At 35.1% G+C, this 23,026-nt stretch overlaps 3 protein-coding genes and 1 long non-coding RNA gene across 4 annotated transcripts; 3 read left to right on the top strand and 1 right to left on the bottom strand.

Moving 5' to 3' along the window:
* Positions 1 to 426: 426 nt before the first annotated feature.
* Positions 427 to 3,863, bottom strand: LOC130749059 (uncharacterized). The gene is made up of 7 exons (XM_057602335.1): positions 3,523 to 3,863; positions 2,901 to 3,074; positions 2,715 to 2,807; positions 2,575 to 2,643; positions 1,514 to 1,720; positions 1,013 to 1,138; positions 427 to 741 (listed from the first exon to the last, which is right to left on the bottom strand). The coding sequence occupies exons 1-7, from the start codon at positions 3,760 to 3,762 to the stop codon at positions 595 to 597; spliced, it is 1,056 nt and encodes a 351-aa protein (XP_057458318.1). The 5' UTR covers positions 3,763 to 3,863; the 3' UTR covers positions 427 to 594.
* Positions 3,864 to 5,832: 1,969 nt separating this feature from the next.
* LOC130748475 (uncharacterized) lies at positions 5,833 to 7,296 on the top strand. The gene is made up of 3 exons (XR_009022702.1): positions 5,833 to 5,964; positions 6,083 to 6,188; positions 6,811 to 7,296. It is a non-coding gene; the product is annotated as an uncharacterized LOC130748475 (long non-coding RNA).
* A 2,038-nt stretch (positions 7,297 to 9,334) lies between these two features.
* Positions 9,335 to 11,154, top strand: LOC130743484 (uncharacterized). The gene is made up of 4 exons (XM_057595737.1): positions 9,335 to 9,364; positions 9,507 to 10,352; positions 10,517 to 10,621; positions 10,819 to 11,154. Exons 1-4 carry the CDS (start codon positions 9,335 to 9,337, stop codon positions 11,041 to 11,043), a joined length of 1,206 nt encoding a protein of 401 aa, XP_057451720.1. The 3' UTR covers positions 11,044 to 11,154.
* A 6,312-nt stretch (positions 11,155 to 17,466) lies between these two features.
* Positions 17,467 to 19,286, top strand: LOC130743483 (uncharacterized). The gene is made up of 4 exons (XM_057595736.1): positions 17,467 to 17,496; positions 17,639 to 18,484; positions 18,649 to 18,753; positions 18,951 to 19,286. Exons 1-4 carry the CDS (start codon positions 17,467 to 17,469, stop codon positions 19,173 to 19,175), a joined length of 1,206 nt encoding a protein of 401 aa, XP_057451719.1. The 3' UTR covers positions 19,176 to 19,286.
* The last annotated feature ends 3,740 nt before the right edge of the window (positions 19,287 to 23,026 follow it).

Below are 23,026 nucleotides of genomic sequence, written 5' to 3'. Positions count from 1 at the left end.
GAATTCCTTTAATAAGAATGGTATTGAACCAAATCAGGTCTTTTAGAATTTTATATCCGGTTTTAAATTCCAATTCTACTTAGGGCCTTTTGGAATAAACAGTGCAAAGTTATGATTCCAATGGGAACCAAGACTCAAGAGAATCTCATCACCTCACATCTGATCAGTACAATATGCTAACCTGCATTTCATATGAAGGTTTTATGGTTCAAAATTTCAAATCAGCAAATGGCTCAGGTATGGTGGAATTCGGTTAGATTATAGATGGTTAGGATAGTTCTTCTCTCTAGTAGGAGCCTTGGCTCTGGTCCTTCCTCTCTTGTAATTGATTCTCAGTCTTCTTTCATTCAATAATACACTAAGTTCTTCTCTATGGAATCCCGGGTTCTATGACATTTAGAGATTGATACGTATGAAATAAATAAGTGTCCAAATGGAAGCTCAAATTGTTCCCTTTTCTAGGGACAAAAATGAAACCAAAATTTTCAGTTTCTTCTCCCCATGGTTTTATCCAAATAACTTGTAAAGCTGTGTGATCCAGTGAAAGAATAATTTTATAAACTTTTTTATTGCAGAAGTCAACCATGGAAATTCTCATTTCTTTTCTTTGAGATTGATCACAGCAAGCTCTTGTTCAACATATTCTCCTGCACATAGAGGTGGATATGTGCTTGCAAGTGGAGATTCTGTGAAATGTCCCAAGGGCTTCAGAACTGCATCTGATGCTATGTGTGCAAACAACTACATGTAACAGACAAATGTTACCAGTCAATAAAATGAAGGAAAATAATTTGTTCACACCCAAGATCGAGAGATTGGAATAGAAACGAGAGAAATGATGGGTGGTGTGACAGAAAAAGAAGAGAGAAATAGAAAGAGAATATAGGTGGAAATGAGATGAAGGAGAAAATGGGTTTGAATGAATCAAAACTTATGTAACAGCTGACACAAGTCAATTTCATTTAGCTCTTTTTCCTAGTACAATAAACAACCATCATTTGTTCTCACTTACCGTTGAAGAGACTCTCCATAAGCTACGTTTTTGTTCTTGTGCTACCCTGATTGCATCGTTTGTCCTGTTTGTGACAACTACTTCATGCATGCCAGCTATGCAGTCCCCTCCGGTTAACCACTCTATCTGCATTTCAAAACAACAAAATGAAAACACATAAAAGGACATTGATAAAGAGACAATCATGTTTAGCATAAAGGGCAGTCGAATTATGTAGACTCGAAGTCTCAAAGGCAATGAGAAAGAAATCAGAGCCCATAGCAGATATAAGATTGTAATACATAGAATCTAAAGCTGATTAAACACTGAAATACCAGTTATTTGAGACAGGCAACATTGCTAAACAGTTCAACAGCAAAATTGACACAAAAGAAGAAACTGGTTATTCTGATCAGAAAGACACAGGAAATTAGAGGAAAAGGAAAAAGTTACAAAAACTGAACTATAAACTTTGAATTCCTTCTGATGAAATATCAGTAATTTGAAGCTATTTCAATTTACCTGCTTTCCTGTCTGAATGAGAAGACACCCTATTGGAACTTTAACTGCAACCTTTTGTCCATTTCTTAACCAGATGTTTAAACCAGGAAATCTACTTCTACCATGAATTGTTAAGAAGTTAAGATCATAGTGATATCCTGCAAGAACAGTTCCCTCCTGACCATATTTTTGAAGGTCACTCCCTGTTGGAGCTAAGAGATGGGGGCCCTAGTGCATGAGAAGAAGAGACAGTACATTATACAATCACTAGAAAACACAGGTAATTACATAAACAGAACCATCATTCAATTTTACAGTTGCAAATTCACCGGTGACATGTAGGCAATGTTAATAGTATCTTATGAAAATCGGTAAAAAGGAGCTCATTAAAGTGAGATTTTACTTCTGCACATGCATAAATATAAATGTATAAATGTATTAGTAAAGGATGAGGAATAGCTGTATTATGTATAGCCCATTTGATGGCTACAACATAGACAAATTAAACTTCAAACTGAAGCAACTAAATTGGCAGTCCGAAGCATGAGGTTCCCAATGTTGTGGTGTTTGGAGAGGTTACATTTAAACAAGCAAAAAAAATACTCTTAATTTTGGATCAGCCAAGAGGGAGGCAAATTTACTTAAGAACTTATGCTTTCTTTAATAAAAGAGAATTATGCAGTATTTCTATTCCCACAAGTAAACCATTCTGCTCCTTTTGGAGATGCCATAAACAGTTGAAGAAACTATTAGAACTGAAGACAGTATAGTATATCAAAGTATGGTTGCAACTCTGTTACAGTAAATCACTGCCACACAGATTGGGGATCTTTTGCTTATTGAAAATGGGTAGCTGTTGCCGATGCTTATATCGTGCTGGGAAAAAGGGAATGGATGCCAGTAAAACAATGAGATGAGATTGTGAATGGTGTTTGCAGTAGCATGTAAATTCTACTTCAAGTGTTCATGATTCGTGTATCATAAGACAAGAGTTATTTAATCAATCAAGTACAAGTTTCAGCTACACTTTTTTTTGCCTTATCTATGAATAATTGATTATCAGGAAGCATTGATGTGCTCACCAGCTTCATAAGAGAAGTGAATGCATCCTTTGGCAGACCAAAACCAATAGCTGCCATTTCAGCAACCACCTAAATCATATATATACACACTTAGATCATGCACATAAAAAATAGCACACAGAAACAATTATGTGACTCACTTCAATCGCTGCTACCATTTTGTATCCCCAGGAATCCATTGTTTCTTTCCATTCAGGAAAACCTTCAGGTATTACCGGCTCTGCATTGAGTTCCTACACAAACACAACTGATTTAAACAACACATTAAGAAGAAACCAATACCACTTACAAACACACGCGTATTCAAGGAAAACACGTGACCCGACCTGAAAACGGGTGTTTGATGGCCTAGGACCAATTCTCCAAAAGTATCTCCATTTGAGATCAGCCCCAACAGGAGCATGTGGCTGGTGCTCTTTAGGCATTGCTTTCAGTTTCTCTTGCATTTCTTCATCAACCAAGCTTCTTGGAACTTCTACTCTTTCTGGGGTCACCCCAACCTATAACAACACCCAATTGAAGCACTTCACCAACAAAATTAACAATTCCACACAACCAAAAATAAAATTAAAAAAAGTCACCGAAGGTTAGCTCAAGTGGTAAGACTGTAAGAGCTAGGGCCATAAGCGTTAGGTGAGATGAATGGTGAAGGGTCCAGCGTTCGAACCCTGATGAGAATGGACTAATTTACTAACATTACTCACAACTAACATAACATTTGACTATAAAAAAAATAGAAAAAAACATTCAACAACAAATCAATTGTTATCTGTATAATACTAACCAAATTTTGTTCCAGAAATGAAATAAAACTCATAACAGAAATAAAAAGAATCAAACTTTGCCAACTCCACCACACCCCAGATGCTGATCAAGGTAAATGAGTATCAAATTGGATGAAAGGAGTGAACTTTAAGGGAAAGCAAAGAGACCCATGTTGAAAAGTACCTGGTAATGCAACTGGGGTCTCTCATGGAGAAGCTTGAAGTCCTGAGGAGCTGAGAAGTACCTCTCCATCATATCGATGAAGCGATCGTTGTCTTGGACGGTGCATCGCGGGTCCTTGATGAGCAGTGCTCCGGTCTCCCTGAGGCTGCGGCTGACGTCGGCGCAAAGGGCGGAGATCGGTGGGTCTGGCTCGCCGGAAATGGCGAGGTAGGGAGAGAGATCTATGACTGGGAGTTCCATTTGCTGTTGATGGCGGGAGAGTTGTGGAAACACGACACATAAAACAAACCTGATCGTGATGATGATGATGTATGTATAAAAGGTGTTACTACTTCCATTCCAAATCATAACATTTTCTTAATCAATGAGTTACATTAATGTATTGATTTTAAAACAAATTATATAAGTCTCAAGCCTAGTTTAATGCATATTTACAAGAATCATCTGATTTCTCCTTTTATTTTTTCTCATGATCTACAATATAAAAATAAAATATGTAGTGCTGAGATTATAAAACATTAAAACATCATCCACTAGAATGCTATCCTGAATTATGAATTCGTAGCTATATTTAATTTATGGGGTAAAGGTTCTTCGCTTCATCTCTCTCAGCAATTTGGCGGATGCGTAATGAATGAGTGTTTAACCAAACCCCCTTTAGTGCTTGTCGCATCTGGGTTCTTCTCAAGTCACTACGATTGGAACAACATGCCCTGGCTTCCACGTTAAGCTCGTCTCTATTGGCCGCGCATGGAGCTCAACAAGGGACCTTCGATGCTTCTCCTACACTTCAATGTGCAGAGAGTTGGGTGAAACCAGATGCCGGCTAGATCAAGGTGAATGTCGACGGGGCTGTCAGCACTAGCTTTGGTTCTAGTTGCGGTGGTGTTTTTTTGTGATGTTGAAGGCAATTGGGTTAAGGGCTTCATGGCAACGACGAACGTTTTCCTTACCGAATTGCTAGTAGTAGCAACGTCAGTTGAGTTGGTGGTAGCCTTGGACATCACGCAGGTGATAGTGGAATCTGATTCGTTGGAGGTCGTGAGCTTGCTCTGTTCTCAGGATGTACGGTCCCATAGATACGAGCGGATAGCAACATACATTCTTCATCTTCAAAAGCTCATGGAAACTTGCTTTTTCTGCACACGCCAAGGACATCCAATTCTCTGGCGGAGTACCTAGCCAAGGTTGGCTTAGACCTTCAATTTGGTACTCACAATTTTGATAGTCCTTTTGGGGAATGTCATTCTCTCCTTGCTAGAGATATTGGCACTAGTTCTAGTCTTGGTACTGGGCTGAGTTAGTTTTTGCTTGGGGTCTCCCCCTCATTGTAACCAAACAAAAAATTATGGAGGTAAAAAACTCCTTCTCAGATAATTATTTTATATGATTCTACATTTATTTATGTTTAAGTTTCAAGGGAAAAAGCTCTCATCGGTGAGAGGGGTTTAAAACCTAAACTTTTTTATGTTAAAACTTAAAACTAAAAATAGAAAGAACTTTTAATATAATTTTAGTGAAGGGGCTCATATTTCTAGAAGAGATCTTATTTTTTAGTGGACTATTAAAAATTTAAACATTCATGTGGTACCGAGGTTGTATTTGACTGCTGTTAGAAATAAGGCATACATATTTTTTATAGTACTCTTATTTATTTTTAAATTATTAAAATACCAAAAATTCACATGTTACCTAGGTTACTATGGACCGTTGATAGAAATAAAGTGATAAAAATTAAGAAAATGGGATAAATGTCCATAAAAGACATGTATATAGTCTACAATTATTTATTTTTAATTTATAGGGTAAAAATGTCTCATGGGGTGTAACGTTTTACATGAAACTATTTTCATGTATAAATTAATAAAAAAATTAATATAATTTCAGTACTTTTTTCATCATTTTTAATTCTTGAAATGATTTATATAAAATTATCAAAACTCTATAGTGAAAATATATTATAGAAAATACTATATATACCCGTAACTCCACTTAAAATTCAAAAACCAAACAAATAACTATGTTATCTTATTTCTAACAAAATTAATCTCTTAATATCATAAATCACTACAAGAAAACTGGCATTTAACGACGGACATTCTGCGGCGGTTATGCATAAACCGCCGCAAAATGTAAACTTGAGGCGTTTTTTCAGGCGGTTAAGCAAGCCGCCGCAGTTTTCGTACAATTTGCGGCGGGTTTCTTCAATTAGTGGCGGTTTTATTGACATTTGCGACGGTTATTTCAGGGGCGGTTCAACTAGGCGCCGTAGAATGATTAAATTAGAAAACCTAAAATTAAACCCCTCACCTCATATCGCGTTTCCAGATCGCGTTTTTTCACTCTCCTCTACCTCACTTCACGTTGAACCTCTCTCAGCCTCTCTCTCAGATCGCGATTCCTTGACTCCTTCTCAGCGATGGCGAACTCCATGGCTTGAAGGTAAGCACTTCGTCCTGGGTTTGGTTTCTTAGATTTCTTCCACTTCGATTTGATGGTTTGGTTTCTTCGATTTCTCACGATTTCAGGTTTGTGATTTGGATCTGTTTGTTTTGGTTAGGGATTAGGGCTCGAATTTATCTTGTTTTGGTAAAATCGAGTGGTTTCCTGGGTTTGGTTTCTTCGATTTCTTCCACTGTGCACGCTCTGCTTCAGATCCAAACAAGGTGAGCCCTCTCTGCTTCGATTTCTTCCATCCGTTCAAATTGAAGATGATTTTGATTTTGGATTTCGTTTTACTTTATTGTGTGATGTAACCCTGTTGTTGATTCTTTGAATAATTGGAGGATCTCTTGCTGCTAAAATTGACAAAGCTGGTGTGGTGTCTTACTGATTTTCATTTTATAGCTTGAGACTTGAAACTGTTTGATCCTTTGATTGGCAATTTTTCCTATTTCCAAGTTGTCATTTGATATGCAATGCATCCAAATTTCAATAGGATTTTTTAGCTTTATCCTGTCAAAAAATTGACATTGGGATTGAATGAGATTTTGCATAAAGTGTGTCTGGATCTGTGAAACCAATGTATAAGCTCTTATGGCAGATAAATTCAGTTTATTAGTATGAACTCTGTGTGGCTTTGGTATTGAGAGTATAGCTTTATCCCATTTTACATATGAGGACTAATTGGGAGTTGGAAATATATATTGAACTCAATGCATGCAAAACATGCTGTAAAGTACTAATATGTTCAAGACTATGAGTTGTTAAAAGGAAACTTATATTCCTAATCTATTTCACTTGGCACCAGACTACCTCTATTCCTAATCTTTGGATGCTGTTGTGCAGATCAGTAATTTTGAGTATCTAATGCAATTCAATACACTGGCTGAGCCTAGTTATAATGATATAACGCAGGTTGTCTTTTTTCTTAGTGTATTGCTTTCTATCATTGATCTCTTCAATCATATCTTCAGTTTCTCGTCCTACTTTAGCTGTTTGCAGTAAAGTCGTGCACCTACTTCAAAGCTTCCTCTTGTTTATTTTCACTTGTACACAATATTTTCAAGAGTGATTCATTGCCATTATGTTTAATCTGTTTCATTCTTTCCATGTGTGTAAGGGAAAGCTTTATACCTTTACCAGCTTAGGTTTTCATAATGTAAATGAAAATCTGAACTGGCAGTGTGTACCTGCATTCATAGAATTTGCGTGTAGCTTAGCTGTGCAAATTTTTATTGTTTGAGTATCTTGTGAACTTGCATTCTTTTAAGTTTATATATATATGAAGTTTTTGAAAGCTTTTCCATACTGATGAACTTTTTCTGCTTGGTCATGCTGTTGCAGATGGCATAACTGAAAGTTTAGAATAGATTTAATACTGATCACAGTGATAAGTATTTCAAAACCTATTGCTTCTACAGATTATAAGCTTCATTTTATTTATTGATTGAATATATAATTTGACTTTTAAAAAAAAATTAAAAACTATTTTCTGCAATTCAATGTAATTAGAGAGAAAATATTTTAAAAATCACTGTAGAACTTTGCGGCGGTTTTTAACCGCGGAAAAATAGAGGCGGAATGAATTACAGACTCTGCGGCGCTTTTAACCGCCGCTATACTCTGCGGCAGTTATTCCAACGCTTGGAAATAAGCGCCGCAGAACGGCCCCCGACGCTCGTAACTGCGGCGCTCGTGTAAACGCCTCATTATACATTTTACGGCGGTTTAAACCGCCGCAAAATGCTTCCAGAAGAGCCGCAAAATGCCTTTTTTTTGTAGTGAATTAATTAATTCCATTATAATTATAATTTTTAAATTAGATAAGATAATTAAATTAATAATTATTCTAATGAAAAGTTTCATGTCAAGCAGGAAATTGTCATCTAAATTAAAGACCGGTATGGATAAACCAAAATATAAGAAAGCAAATGAAAGAGGGTAGATACTTATAAGAAATTTTAATTTTTAAGTTAGATAAGATAATTAAATTAATAACCATTCTAATGAAAAGTTTCATGTCAAGCATGAAAGTGTCATCTAAATTAAAGACCAGTACGTATGGACAAACAAAAATATAAGAAAGAAAATGAAAGAGGGTAGATACTTATAAGAAAGCAATAATCAACTCAAAATATGTTAAAATACACACTCAACCAAGAAACATGGACAATTAAACATGTACACGAAGTATGAGTTTTCCAGAAACATTGGCACAAATACATCTAGATTTTTAACTTTATTTTTTTGTTTTTGAGTATTGGCACTGGCTCCACATTGTGTTCGTTTTGAGTATTGACACTGGCTCCACATTGTGTTCGTTCAATATCATGAGACACGTCTCAAATGTGCATGAAATTTTCATCGTAATCCCTATTGAAAGAACAAACAAGGAGTGAATAGTGAAAGAAATCAATTTACAGGTATTGAAAATACAAGCAACAACATGTTAATGTATTCCGAATGTTTTTATTTTCCCACAATGCTTTCAATGAAGTAATTGGAACTCTAGAATTCCCCCATATCAGCTTGCTTACCTTTATTTTTCAAAATCACTTTTTGACCAGGTTGGGTGCCCCGGCAAACTTAACCAAGCACAAGAATTATCATCTATACTTCCTCAGTTAACATGTAGAAAGAAATTCTAAGTTTTGCAATCACAATACACACCTTCAGAACAACATCTCCAGTAAGAGGTTGTACTTGAATACTTCCCCCAAAAATTGCATGATATGAACATTAAGAAAAACATAAATTTTTTCAGTATTTAGCTTAGTAGATTATAATTAAAAGTATAAAATCACTATCACTTTTTGAAATTACTTAGTTATGCATAATTTTATTTGGAAAATTAACTTAATTAATGACTTAGAATTATTTATTTACCTTCTAAAGTTAAAAGGCGTACTTTAGGTTAGTCACACCCTCAAGTAATATCTAGAAATAACAAAATGTAAAAATAAAAACATGTAAAAAATTAAAAGATAAAAGAATTTTTTTTTTCTATCGATCGGTTTTTCTTTAAACTCACATAATTAACATAAATTTTATACACCATTAAATAGATCTAGGTGTACCACGATGTAATTTTCTTACATTATCTTATCTTAAACATTTCTTATTGACCTAATTTTAATAAAACCCCATAACGATCTGTAAATTTATCATCTTATGGTAATTAAACCGTACAGGTAAAAATAGGAATTGAAACATTGTGCTTAATTGGCATTCAGTTGTGCCAGATGTGTCATTGTTGGGCCTTCTACTATAAAAGAAGCCAAAAAGACATTCATACATGCCCAAACTTTCTACAACATTTATAGAAATTCAAAAAAGTTCTTAAACTAGCAAGAAAGATAAAATATTCACCATGTGCATTCTTTCATCTTCTTCTTGCGTGGTAAGCAATATTTATCGTATGAGTTCCAAAATTTTATCTATATCATGCTTATTTAATGTTCCTGTATTTTACACGTGAGCTTAAAAGAATAGTGCTAAAAGTCGTAGTTTCTAACGATGTCATTGTAATGCTATTTGTACAGGTTTTTATATCTAAATCAATGGCATTTTTATTACCAATCCTAGTTTTACTATCAAGCACGGCATACTCAGCACGCTCAGGGTCCGAGAGTCCTATCAAGTCAGCTACTTTCTTATCTGAAAAGTTTGAAGTCGGGCCTGGAATGATCAAAGATATAAGTCTTGCACATATTGAGTTCCCAAGGGGACATATTGGAGTCAAGAGTTTTGATGCTGAACTAGTTGATGAAGAAGGGAATGCTGTACCTTTGCATGAAACATACCTCCATCATTTTTTCGTTTTAAAATACTTTGGAAAAAAGAATAATCCACTCTACCCTTTGAAGGATCATTTTGAGGGTGCTATTCCTGTAAGAAACGCAGGAACATGCAACGAGAATAGACTTTCATATTTTTGGGGTAAGGGAGCTGAGTCACGAGGAACGCCGTCAAAACTTTTAGACCCATTTGCAGTGGAATCAGGTAACCCTGCATCTACTCCATCTGGATATGAAGACAAATGGCTCGTTAACATCATGGTCATTGATACACGTGGTGCAATAAATAAAGAATCTTGCACTGAATGCACATGTGACGCTTTCCACATCCCAAAAGATTTTTATAAAAAGACAAGGGATTTTCATGGGAAACTACTGACCCCTGCTTATAAAGGAGGATTATTTTGTTGCCAAAATGGATTTCAATGCAAATTGAAAAAAGATTTTCAAGCCCCAACTAGAAAGCTTGCCCTAAGATACAATATAACATGGGCTGATTGGAATGAATTCCAAGTTCCCGTTAAGTTTTATATACTTGATTCAACCGATCGAGTGACAAGAAATGGCTCACAAACAATCCATGATTGCCAGGTTAGTAGGTTCTTTAGCATATTGCGTTATATAGACTTTTAAATTTGAATAAACTTGTAACACATCACAGTATTATTATTTTATTGGGAACTAGTGGTTAAAAAGATCTCTCAATTTTTTTACAGGTTGATTATAGTATTCCAGCAACAAATGATGGTAGTAAGTATCATGTCATGAAAGCTGACATACCGATGGAAAGAGGAGGTTATCTCGTCTATTGCACCGCTCATATGCATGCAGGTGTTGTTAACGCAACTCTATATGGACAGGTGATGTTTGTAATTTGTTATCATTTTCTTATCGCTTTTATGATTAGTTGGTAAAATTAATTTGTGTTTAATATTTCGTTTACTTGATATGTTTCTCAAATGAAATTTTTTTCTTTTTTATATCGAATAACATTGTATAAAATCTAATATTATAATGCATTATCGCCTCTAAATATTGTGTTTTTAATTAATGTTAGGATGGAAGAACATTATGCACTTCAACACCAAAATATGGAACGGGAATGGAACCAGGAAATGAGAAAGGTTTCAATGTTGGAATGTCTGTTACTTACCCAGAACACGGTTCAATCAAGATCACGGATGGTGAAACTTTAACTGTAGAATCGAGATACGAAAGCGGCTTTCGCACAGGAGTTATGGGGCAAATGTATATCTACTTAGCAGAAAAGCTACAACAATGAACAATTAAACAAAAAAACAATTCATATTTTGCTTAAGAGATTTTCTTTTTTTGTATGTCAACGTTAATGTAATGCCAAAATAAATTATACAAAAGAGATAAAATGATTCAATTGGTTTCCACTTGGTGCGGGCTACACTTGTGATGTACAACATATTGTGCTTGCTTGTATCACATGTACAATTTGGTTTAGTGGATGTTAAATTGTCTTAAAGAATGATTTTCATTGTGTATAATTTTGTGTGAATCTTTTAATTATGCTTATTATCTTATATCTAGGTTGCATAGTTCATTGTAGATGTGCATTTTGTATTCGAAATTTTACTATAAGAAAAATGAGCTTCAAAAAGTTATTTCACAATAATTTGTTGATTATCATTAGTGAGATGTTGAAAGATTTTTACCGAACCACTTTCGAATCCCTCAAGATTCAATTGTAGTATAGTAAAAGGTTTTTATCGTCCTCAGGGAATTGAAAATACAACGTCGTTCTCTAGTTGAATTACTTGAACAATGGATTAAAAGTTGATTGAGGGTTGTATTGATTACCAATCAATAGCACAAGAAAAGGAAAAGCAAACCATAATTAAAAGGATTGTAAACAAGTTGAGAAAACGGTTGGGATCGAGGTTCATCAATTAACTTTGTCGTATTCTATGATTTCACGTAGACACCCTGATTTATGATTGATTTCATCACACCATTTCTTTACTTCATCATACTTACCTCATCACAAAGATTTTCAAATTACTTTCTAGCCATCAATTCCTTGAATGAATTAGAAAGTAAGTAGCATTAAACTTAGGTGTTCTTTGACCCTTGAAATAACTCGATTCCTAGAACCTAGATTCAAGAGATGACTTTACGTGTTTCAGATTCCAGAACAAAGTTTCCACTAAGCAATCAAATCAAAGATCAAGCTCTAGTTGATCAATATAAAACTAGCATTAAGAGCAAGATAACTCACTGAAATCATCACATGAAACACGAATTCACATATGAGAATCAAGATGAATACATAGAAATCAAAAGATTACATCCAATCCCAACACAAAAAGGGTTTAGCTATCCATTTTCATGGAAGCTTTTAAGCTTACAAGAGTAGAAGAGAAGAAATGGATGATCGGTGCCGTTGTCGACGTGTTCCCAGCTCGACGGAAGGTAAAAAATCTTTCAATCTATCTATCCCTCTTTCTTTCCTTGACTTTTCTCCCCTCTTCTACGTTCTGCCTTGTTTTTTCTCTATTTTTCGTGATCCCCCTGTTCTGTGACTAAAACTGAGCTTTATAGAGTTTTCAGATCTGGACAGGGTGCTTAGAACCCTATTTTAGGTGCTTAGCACCATGTTTCTTCATGCTGAAGGAGTCTCTACCGCCAGAGGATGCTTAGCACTGCATTTTGGGCGCTTAGCGCCCTGCTTCTTCAAAAGGAAGAATCCTTCAACCAACTTGATGCTTAGCGCCCTAGGACACATGCTAAGCATGATTTGAGCTGCAAGCTTGATTTCTTGATATTTCAAATTTCTTGAGTGGGATTCTTCAAGGGCCAGGTGGATTTCTTCATTTACAAGATTCCTTTCATCCAAATCATGCAATTTCTCTAAAGCTCTTCAACCTACAACTCAAATTGAGATTGGAATCATTTTATACATAATCTACTTAAAAGAGAGTTAACTTATAAGAAATTTCTCATAATTACAATAGATAAGTGCCTAAAATATAATGGGAAACGTGGTGAATTTGGCACTTATCATGAGACTTTCTTGTTGAGTTGATAACCTTTAGAGATAAAGAACAAGTATAATAGTGTGATGATTCTCATGTCCACATGTGTCAATTATAAAAAGTGAAAGATTTTTTAAAACTGATCATGGTACGACCTTTAATTAATTTCACTACATTTTCAAATTTGGTCACTTGCAAAAATATGAGTTTGTCTTAAGACTTTGAACCCAAATAACAAAATTGGCTAACTCGACCCACGAAACATATTGGCATCCCTAGTTTCTATATAAAAAAAAATTAAAAACAATTCATGCCTTGGGTTCCTCGAACTAGCAATGCTTCTGCGTACTAGCTTGCAAACTTGGGTGAGAAACTCTCATGTTGAGAGATTCTGTGTCCACTCCTAAGTGTTGAAATATTATACTAAATGTTGATAGTATATTCCGTACAATTACTTTTATTACATTTTTATATAATATAAATTTTATAAGTGTTGTATTATCATAAACTCCAATGTAGAAATCATTCATGAAAGGCAATTCTATTAACATTTATGCAATGAAAACTTTTTATCCACAAAATTCAAACCCGGGACTTTCTACAAACGAATGAAACACATTCAACCACTCAATTAATGAAACGAGAGATGTTCAATCGCTGTGTTTTGATGCTCCAAACGGCGATTGGTTAACCGATGCGATCCCTCGTTTAGTAGGTGAAGGGAATGGAACGAGTTTTGGGCACGATAGCTGGACGGGCTCTGTGACTCTAGCCTCTAAATTTCCCCGTCTTTTTCGCTTATCTACCCAGCAGAATGCGCGGATCATGGATATGGGGGTATGGCAGCAGGATAATTGGGTTTGGAATCTTTCATGGCGAAGGGATCTTAATGACAGAGAGCGGGTTTGGGTGGGAACTCTCTTGACCGATGCGAGTGCAATTCAGATAAGGAGAGGTGTCCCGGATCGATGGATTTGGAAACCAGATATAGTTGCAGGATTTACTGTCAAGTCGGCTTACTCTATCATCACAGGTAATGGTTTTATCGTTTCAGATATGGCTTTTGTTTCAATCTGGAAGATGGTGGTACCTTCAAATATCAAGGCTTTTGTCTGGCGTGTTTTGTGGGATCAAATTCCGACTAGAAAGAACTTATTCTCCAGGAAGGTGCTATGCTATGAAAATGAGGTTATGTGCCCATTCTGTTTGGCTGAACCTGAATCCATTGAGCATCTCCTACTCTCTTGTCGTTTTGCTTACAACATTTGGTGTCAGTTATACAAATGGCTGGGTGAGTGTACCGTTCTACCCAATGAAATCAGAGCTCACTTTCTTCAGCACCCTTTTAGATGTTGGAATCAGAAACAGAAATTTGCTTGGTGGACGGTTTGGAGTGCTGCTGTTTGGCCCCTCTGGCAGTGGAGAAATTTGAAGATTTTCAAAAATGAGGTGCTGGATTGGAACAATGCCTTGGATACTATCAAATGGAAGTCTTGGAAATGGCTTTCTTCCTTGGAAAAGGATTTTCACAGCTCGTTCTTTGAATGGTCCCTGGAGCCTAGAGCATGTTTGGAACAAATTGGTCATTAAATGGGTTCTCTTCACTCTCCTTACTTGAACTTTCATGAGCCTGCTCATTGAATTTTCTTTTCTTTTCTTTTTTTGCCGTTCTTTTTGTATCTGTACCTTTTTAGCACTACTTGTGCTTTAATAAAGTGATTGCTTATCAAAAAAAAATTCAACCACTCAATTATAATATTCTATATTTGAAAAAAATTAATAATTAGATATTGGCTTAATACATCAGAAGGCCCCTGAAATTGTAAAGGGAATCAATTCCATGGCTTGAAAAAATTTCGCATCAAATTGGGTCCCTAAATTTTTTTTTTAATCCAATTAAGGACAAAGTGGTCCAGCAGATAATGTGGCTCGAACTTTAGCCTACTCAGCTTTTCCACGTGGCATTTTTAATTTTTTTAATTGAAAAATTTGAAATCTTAAATTTTTTATTCCAAATCATAAATTAAAAATAAAAACTTAATAAATGTTAATACAAAACCTAAACTAAACACTAATCTAATATATTTAGTCCCAATTAAAAAAAAACACTAATCATTAACAAAAAAAACCCAACCCCCACCCCACCAGGAAACTCAACCCGTCACCACCCTCCACCAACCCGCAGCTTCAACCCAGCCACCACCCCAACCAAGAGAAAATTTTGTACAATCGATGGGTTCAAACAAGGTTTCAGAGAGATTAGAAGCTCTGCTTTGAGGGAGGATAAGGAGGAGATTGGCTTGTGGTTGTTGAATTGCAAGTGAGGTTGTCATGCCTGGTGGCAAGAGGGAAGAAGCTGATGCTGATGATGTAGAAACGGCGTTTAGGGAGGCTAAGGAGGAGACTGGCCGCTGCTGATGATGTACACACTGACCGCTGTCGTCCTCTTCTTGGAATTCCAACCCTTTCGTATCTTCGCCTTCTTCTCCGTCCCGCTCCGGTAACCGAGGCGGATTTGGTTGATGCGGCAGTCGAAGTCGTCATCGGCGGCGGGTTCAGATGGTTCATTGGCGGAATCAGAGGGTGGTGTTTCGGATCCGGTGGTGAAGAGGTGGTGAAGAGGTGGAAGGGCCTGTGGTTGCAGAGACGGTGGTGATGACGCTGTGTTCGCCATGCTTTCTCTGTGTTGCATTTTGGATCTAGGCGTCGACCCATCTTCTTCCATCTTTCTCGATCTGTCCTCTCCATCGTTGGTAGTTGGGTCCTGGGTGGTGGTGGGTTCTGGGGTGGCGGCGGTGGGTTGGCGGTGGCCTGGAGAGATGTTGATGGTGGTGGGTTCTGGTCGATTCTCTAGGTTTCTTAATTATGATTGAGAATAATTAATTAGGACTTAATTAGGGTTTAATTTTGATTTTTAATTAATCATATGAGTTGGAATTAGTTGGCATTAAATAAAAAAGATAAAAGCCACGTGGAAATGCCATATGTGTTCAAATCAAGCCACATCAGACTCAAACACACTTTGCCCTTAATTGGATTAAAAAAAAAATTTAGGGACTCAATTTGATGCGAAAATTTTTCAAGCCCTGGAATTGATTCCCTTTACAATTACAGGGGCCTTCTGATGTATTAAGCCTTAGATATTTATAATAACATCATATTTATAAATCTGCATAAATTATTGGTGACTTGCACCCCTTCAAACAAGGAAAACTACAGAACTCTATAGATTCACAAGCATAGGAAATCCCCTTCTAACCTTAAGATTTGAATCGTGAACATCACCTATGACAAAAAAAAATGCATTCGCTCAAAGTGGTAGGGGGGATATCAACACTTTATGCTCCTACAATAACAGGAAGTAAGTTCCCACTTATTTGAGCTTGAATAAATGGTGGAGATTCTGTAAATATATTCAACCAGAAGCTGAAACTTCTCTCTATTTATCTGACGCCTCTCGCTCTTCCTTGACCAACTCTTCGAACAATTCACGATGTCTCTCTGTCAGGTTTATGTAGACACATTTCATAAACAAGCATTAAACATTGGAAGCATCCATCACAAACTAAGCATGGCGTCTGAAAGAAGAGAGACAACCCAGAAATAGCACTGAAAAATATCATGAGACACTCGCGTTGGAATGCTGACGTTAAAATGAACATATTGATTCTCAAATGTGCATGAAATTTTCATCGTAATCCCTATTGAAAGAACAAACAAGGAGTGAATAGTGAAAGAAATCAATTTACAGGTATTGAAAATACAAGCAACAACATGTTAATGTATTCCGAATGTTTTTATTTTCCCACAATGCTTTCAATGAAGTAATTGGAACTCTAGAATTCCCCCATATCAGCTTGCTTACCTTTATTTTTCAAAATCACTTTTTGACCAGGTTGGGTGCCCCGGCAAACTTAACCAAGCACAAGAATTATCATCTATACTTCCTCAGTTAACATGTAGAAAGAAATTCTAAGTTTTGCAATCACAATACACACCTTCAGAACAACATCTCCAGTAAGAGGTTGTACTTGAATACTTCCCCCAAAAATTGCATGATATGAACATTAAGAAAAACATAAATTTTTTCAGTATTTAGCTTAGTAGATTATAATTAAAAGTATAAAATCACTATCACTTTTTGAAATTACTTAGTTATGCATAATTTTATTTGGAAAATTAACTTAATTAATGACTTAGAATTATTTATTTACCTTCTAAAGTTAAAAGGCGTACTTTAGGTTAGTCACACCCTCAAGTAATATCTAGAAATAACAAAATGTAAAAATAAAAACATGTAAAAAATTAAAAGATAAAAGAATTTTTTTTTTCTATCGATCGGTTTTTCTTTAAACTCACATAATTAACATAAATTTTATACACCATTAAATAGATATAGAGGTGTACCACGATGTAAGTTTCTTACATTATCTTATCTTAAACATTTCTTATTGACCTAATATTAATAAAACCCCATAACGATCTGTAAATTTATCATCTTATGGTAATTAAACCGTACAGGTAAAAATAGGAATTGAAACATTGTTCTTAATTGGCATTCAGTTGTGCCAGATGTGTCATTGTTGGGCCTTCTACTATAAAAGAAGCCAAAAAGACATTCATACATGCCCAAACTTTCTACAACATTTATAGAAATTCAAAAAAGTTCTTAAACTAGCAAGAAAGATAAAATATTCACCATGTGCATTCTTTCATCTTCTTCTTGCGTGGTAAGCAATATTTATCGTATGAGTTCCAAAATTTTATCTATATCATGCTTATTTAATGTTCCTGTATTTTACACGTGAGCTTAAAAGAATAGTGCTAAAAGTCGTAGTTTCTAACGATGTCATTGTAATGCTATTTGTACAGGTTTTTATATCTAAATCAATGGCATTTTTATTACCAATCCTAGTTTTACTATCAAGCACGGCATACTCAGCACGCTCAGGGTCCGAGAGTCCTATCAAGTCAGCTACTTTCTTATCTGAAAAGTTTGAAGTCGGGCCTGGAATGATCAAAGATATAAGTCTTGCACATATTGAGTTCCCAAGGGGACATATTGGAGTCAAGAGTTTTGATGCTGAACTAGTTGATGAAGAAGGGAATGCTGTACCTTTGCATGAAACATACCTCCATCATTTTTTCGTTTTAAAATACTTTGGAAAAAAGAATAATCCACTCTACCCTTTGAAGGATCATTTTGAGGGTGCTATTCCTGTAAGAAACGCAGGAACATGCAACGAGAATAGACTTTCATATTTTTGGGGTAAGGGAGCTGAGTCACGAGGAACGCCGTCAAAACTTTTAGACCCATTTGCAGTGGAATCAGGTAACCCTGCATCTACTCCATCTGGATATGAAGACAAATGGCTCGTTAACATCATGGTCATTGATACACGTGGTGCAATAAATAAAGAATCTTGCACTGAATGCACATGTGACGCTTTCCACATCCCAAAAGATTTTTATAAAAAGACAAGGGATTTTCATGGGAAACTACTGACCCCTGCTTATAAAGGAGGATTATTTTGTTGCCAAAATGGATTTCAATGCAAATTGAAAAAAGATTTTCAAGCCCCAACTAGAAAGCTTGCCCTAAGATACAATATAACATGGGCTGATTGGAATGAATTCCAAGTTCCCGTTAAGTTTTATATACTTGATTCAACCGATCGAGTGACAAGAAATGGCTCACAAACAATCCATGATTGCCAGGTTAGTAGGTTCTTTAGCATATTGCGTTATATAGACTTTTAAATTTGAATAAACTTGTAACACATCACAGTATTATTATTTTGTTGGGAACTAGTGGTTAAAAAGATCTCTCAATTTTTTTACAGGTTGATTATAGTATTCCAGCAACAAATGATGGTAGTAAGTATCATGTCATGAAAGCTGACATACCGATGGAAAGAGGAGGTTATCTCGTCTATTGCACCGCTCATATGCATGCAGGTGTTGTTAACGCAACTCTGTATGGACAGGTGATGTTTGTAATTTGTTATCATTTTCTTATCGCTTTTATGATTAGTTGGTAAAATTAATTTGTGTTTAATATTTCGTTTACTTGATATGTTTCTCAAATGAAATTTTTTTCTTTTTTATATCGAATAACATTGTATAAAATCTAATATTATAATGCATTATCGCCTCTAAATATTGTGTTTTTAATTAATGTTAGGATGGAAGAACATTATGCACTTCAACACCAAAATATGGAACGGGAATGGAACCAGGAAATGAGAAAGGTTTCAATGTTGGAATGTCTGTTACTTACCCAGAACACGGTTCAATCAAGATCACGGATGGTGAAACTTTAACTGTAGAATCGAGATACGAAAGCGGCTTTCGCACAGGAGTTATGGGGCAAATGTATATCTACTTAGCAGAAAAGCTACAACAATGAACAATTAAACAAAAAAACAATTCATATTTTGCTTAAGAGATTTTCTTTTTTTGTATGTCAACGTTAATGTAATGCCAAAATAAATTATACAAAAGAGATAAAATGATTCAATTGGTTTCCACTTGGTGCGGGCTACACTTGTGATGTACAACATATTGTGCTTGCTTGTATCTCATGTACAATTTGGTTTAGTGGATGTTAAATTGTCTTAAAGAATGATTTTCATTGTGTATAATTTTGTGTGAATCTTTTAATTATGCTTATTATCTTATATCTAGGTTGCATAGTTCATTGTAGATGTGCATTTTGTATTCGAAATTTTACTATAAGAAAAATGAGCTTCAAAAAGTTATTTCACAATAATTTGTTGATTATCATTAGTGAGACTTTCTTGTTGAGTTGATAATCTTTAAAGATAAAGAACAAGTATAATATTGTGATGATTACCAAGTCTACAAAAAGTGAAAGATTTTTCAAACTATTCATTGTACAACCTTAATTTTATTTCACTACATTCTCTAATTGGGTCACCTGCAAAAATATGGGTTGGGTTATGATTTTGAACCCAAATATTAGAGTGGGCTATACATTTTAACACACCAATGCCAGGTCAAGTTCCAATATTATCATCCTTTGTTTATTATATAAAAAATTAAAAAACAATTCATTCATTGAGTTCCTCGATCTAGAAATGCTAAATGTTGATAATATATTTCGTACAATTATTTATATTAAATTTATAAATAATAGAAATTTTGTATTTGTTCTATTATAATAAGTATTTATCTAATGTAATATCATTCACTGAAGGCAATTCTATTAACATTTATGCAGGGAGGATTTTTCATCCACAAAACTCAAATCCATGACTTTTTACAAACGAATCAAGCATGTATTGAACCACTCGTTTATAACGGTCTATATTAAACTAATAAATTAATAATTAGAGATTTATAATAACTTCATATTTATGAATCAGCATAAATTAATGGTGACTTGCACACCTTCAAAAAGGGAAAACTATAGAACTCTACATATGCACAAGCATAGAAAATTACCTTCTAACCTTTAAAATTTGAATTGCGAACATCACTTATGACAAAAAAAAATCAATACATTTGCTCAAAGTGGATGGGAAATATCAACTCTTAATGCTCCTACAATAACAGGAAGTAGGTTCCCACTTATTGGAGCTTGAATAAATGGTGAGGATTCTGTAAATATATTCAACCAGAAGCCGAAGTTTCTCTCTGTTTATCAGACACATCTCGCTCTTGCTTGACAAACTCTTCAATCAATTCACTGTCTCTCTGTCAGGTTTATGTAGAAATATTTCAAAATCAGACATTAAACATTTGAATCATCCATCACAAACTAAGCATGGCGTCTGAAAGAAGAGAAACACTCATAAATGACATTGAAAAATATCATGAGACACTTACATAGGAATGCTGACGTTAAAATGAATATATTGATTCCCAAATGTGTATGAATTTTTTGTCTTGATCCCTGTTAAAAGAACAAACAAGCAATGAATTGTGAAAGAAATCTATGGATTGAATTTACTGCTATTGAAGATCTAAGCTGCAACATATTTATGTATTTCGAATGTTGTTATTTTCTCACAATGCTTTCTAAGAAGTAATAGAAACTCTAGAATTTCTCCATATCAACTTGCTTACCTTTTATTTTTCAAAACCACTTTTTGACTAGGTTGGGTGACCGGGCGAACCTAACCAAGCACAAGAATTGTCATTTAAACTTTCTCAGTTAATAGATAGAAAGAAATTCAAAGTTTTGCAATCACACTACACACCTTCAGAACAATATCTATAGTAAAAGTTGGTACTTGGATAGTTCCCCCCAAAATCGCCTGAAATGAAAATTAAAAGAAGTAGAATTTTTTCCAGTATTTAGCTTAATAGATTATAATTAAAAGTCTAAAATCATAAAGGTGATACAAATAACTAACAAGATGTTTGAGAATCACAATATTATGATAATAAACTGCCAGGCTTCGTGTCGTCTCATCTTAGCCAGAGCACCTGAATTGATGCTTTGATACCAATTTTTAGGAACTGGATATATTGAATGTAGAAAAGAACAAGGTTGCCGAGTAATTGGAGAGACTCAGCCACTCTCCCTAGTTACCAACCCCAAATGATTCAAAAGATATCAATACTCGATCACCCTAAACTCTCTATTTATAGGCAACATGCCTCACTCACTAACCCACCCCACTCTTACTAACTGAGTGTGCCTAACAGTAAACTACCACTGTGCTACCTAAAAGATAAGGTTGACATCAATTTGGATCCCAAAACATAAGTGATATCAATTTTATCTAGAGACTGAGTCACATCCATTAACTCCTTTAGTAATAGAAACATGACACGGCAATTCAGCCTGTCAAATGTAACAAAATTGACATCATCTTAATCCCTCAATTTTGCAGTTTCTGCACAGAAGGAAGATTTTGATGTTTCATGATTGAGGGACAAAATTAGAATCTCCTATCTTTTGGGACAAAGCGATGTCAACCTAAACTCTTAAGGAGGATGTTTACTCTTTTTTTATTTTTAATCGACAATAGTAATTAGTAACGAACTTGCTTCCTTAGAACATTAGAGACAAAAGTGAACATCAGATCCTTCACTGCGAAAAACAGGATCTTCCCTAACCTTCAAAACGGAATAAGAAAAAAAAAAGAAAAGATTAGGCTTAAAAATATAAAACATAAAAACGAAGTGACATCCAAGCTATTGAAGTACCTTGATAGTAACATAAAGATCACCAGGATGATTTCCGTCAGGATCAGCTCCGCCGCTTCTAAGCACCTTTGGAGTCTCATTGTTGTCTATCCCTGCAAATGTATCAAAGCATAAATCAGTCGACCTTTCTCAAAGTTGAACATAAAGAAAACATAAGGGATGTGCACATATATGTGTGCGTTGCGTGAATGTTCTTATGCGACCTTTGATTGAATTAAGTTAAATCGCAGGAAGACATAAGATCAATATTTTTTTAAAGAAAAAAGATATATATTTCACCAGATAAATGAGAGAACTTCATTCTCAAGGGAAAGGGAAGGGAGGAAAACCCAATAAAAAGAAGGGACACAAAACCTCACAAGAGCTAGGAAACATAAGGGTGGGGAGGGGAAGGTCTAGGTTTCGAATCCTGAAAATGAACTTTAAAGCGATTTTCTAACTTACTAACAACTAACCACTAACATTTACCTATAAAAAAAAAAAAAAAACCTCACAAGAGCAAGCAGCAAAGACCCACCAAAAAAGATCAATATATAAAATCAATGTTAGTATTTCATCAAAATCAATATTTCACTTCACATCAGATCAATATTACTTGAAGCTATTCAACTCTATTATGTTAAAAACATAAAATTATTTAAATCAGACATTAGGTAGCTTTTTTCTGTGTTTTTGTAGGTAAGTTCAGTAATCAATTGTATAAAAGAAAGAAAGAATTGTTGCTTATGATTGTAATTGTGATCCTTTCCTTTTACACCCTTGATTCAATTGCCAACGTAGTTAACTAGACATAATTTCTATTTGTTTTTAAAATTTCACAATCCCTAATGTCTAGGGATTCTATTTAGTCATTGGGATGTAGATATACATGTACCATATTGTGATAATACAAGAGATATTTCAGATTCACCATCAATTTGAGCTAGTTATACTTTAGGGTTTCAGTCGCCGTTGTGAGCATTGTCCTATCTGGTCTCAGTTTTCTAGTGTCCAAAGTAACACTGGTGTCAGCCTTAGAAGTCACCGACCTGTCACCCTTTGGCGGGCCAGAAAGAGCCTCCTTGCACTGATCCTAGCCAC

Source organism: Lotus japonicus, chromosome 3 (assembly GCF_012489685.1).
Source record: "Lotus japonicus ecotype B-129 chromosome 3, LjGifu_v1.2".
Taxonomy (NCBI): domain Eukaryota; kingdom Viridiplantae; phylum Streptophyta; class Magnoliopsida; order Fabales; family Fabaceae; genus Lotus; species Lotus japonicus.
This window is presented reverse-complemented; position numbering and strand designations above follow the sequence as displayed.

What these genes read in the sequence shown, in the direction of transcription:
- LOC130749059 (XM_057602335.1), bottom strand. Translation starts at nt 3,762, where the DNA reads ATGGAACTCCCAGTCATAGATCTCTCTCCCTACCTCGCCATTTCCGGC. An exon ending in AAATGGTAGCAGCGATTGAA is followed by an intron (nt 2,644 to 2,714) that starts GTGAGTCACATA and finishes TATATGATTTAG; the next exon opens with GTGGTTGCTGAAATGGCAGC. An exon ending in TCACTTCTCTTATGAAGCTG is followed by an intron (nt 1,721 to 2,574) that starts GTGAGCACATCA and finishes CTCATGCACTAG; the next exon opens with GGCCCCCATCTCTTAGCTCC.
- LOC130743484 (XM_057595737.1), top strand. Translation starts at nt 9,335, where the DNA reads ATGTGCATTCTTTCATCTTCTTCTTGCGTG. An exon ending in TTTCATCTTCTTCTTGCGTG is followed by an intron (nt 9,365 to 9,506) that starts GTAAGCAATATT and finishes CTATTTGTACAG; the next exon opens with GTTTTTATATCTAAATCAAT. An exon ending in ACGCAACTCTATATGGACAG is followed by an intron (nt 10,622 to 10,818) that starts GTGATGTTTGTA and finishes AATTAATGTTAG; the next exon opens with GATGGAAGAACATTATGCAC.
- LOC130743483 (XM_057595736.1), top strand. Translation starts at nt 17,467, where the DNA reads ATGTGCATTCTTTCATCTTCTTCTTGCGTG. An exon ending in TTTCATCTTCTTCTTGCGTG is followed by an intron (nt 17,497 to 17,638) that starts GTAAGCAATATT and finishes CTATTTGTACAG; the next exon opens with GTTTTTATATCTAAATCAAT. An exon ending in ACGCAACTCTGTATGGACAG is followed by an intron (nt 18,754 to 18,950) that starts GTGATGTTTGTA and finishes AATTAATGTTAG; the next exon opens with GATGGAAGAACATTATGCAC.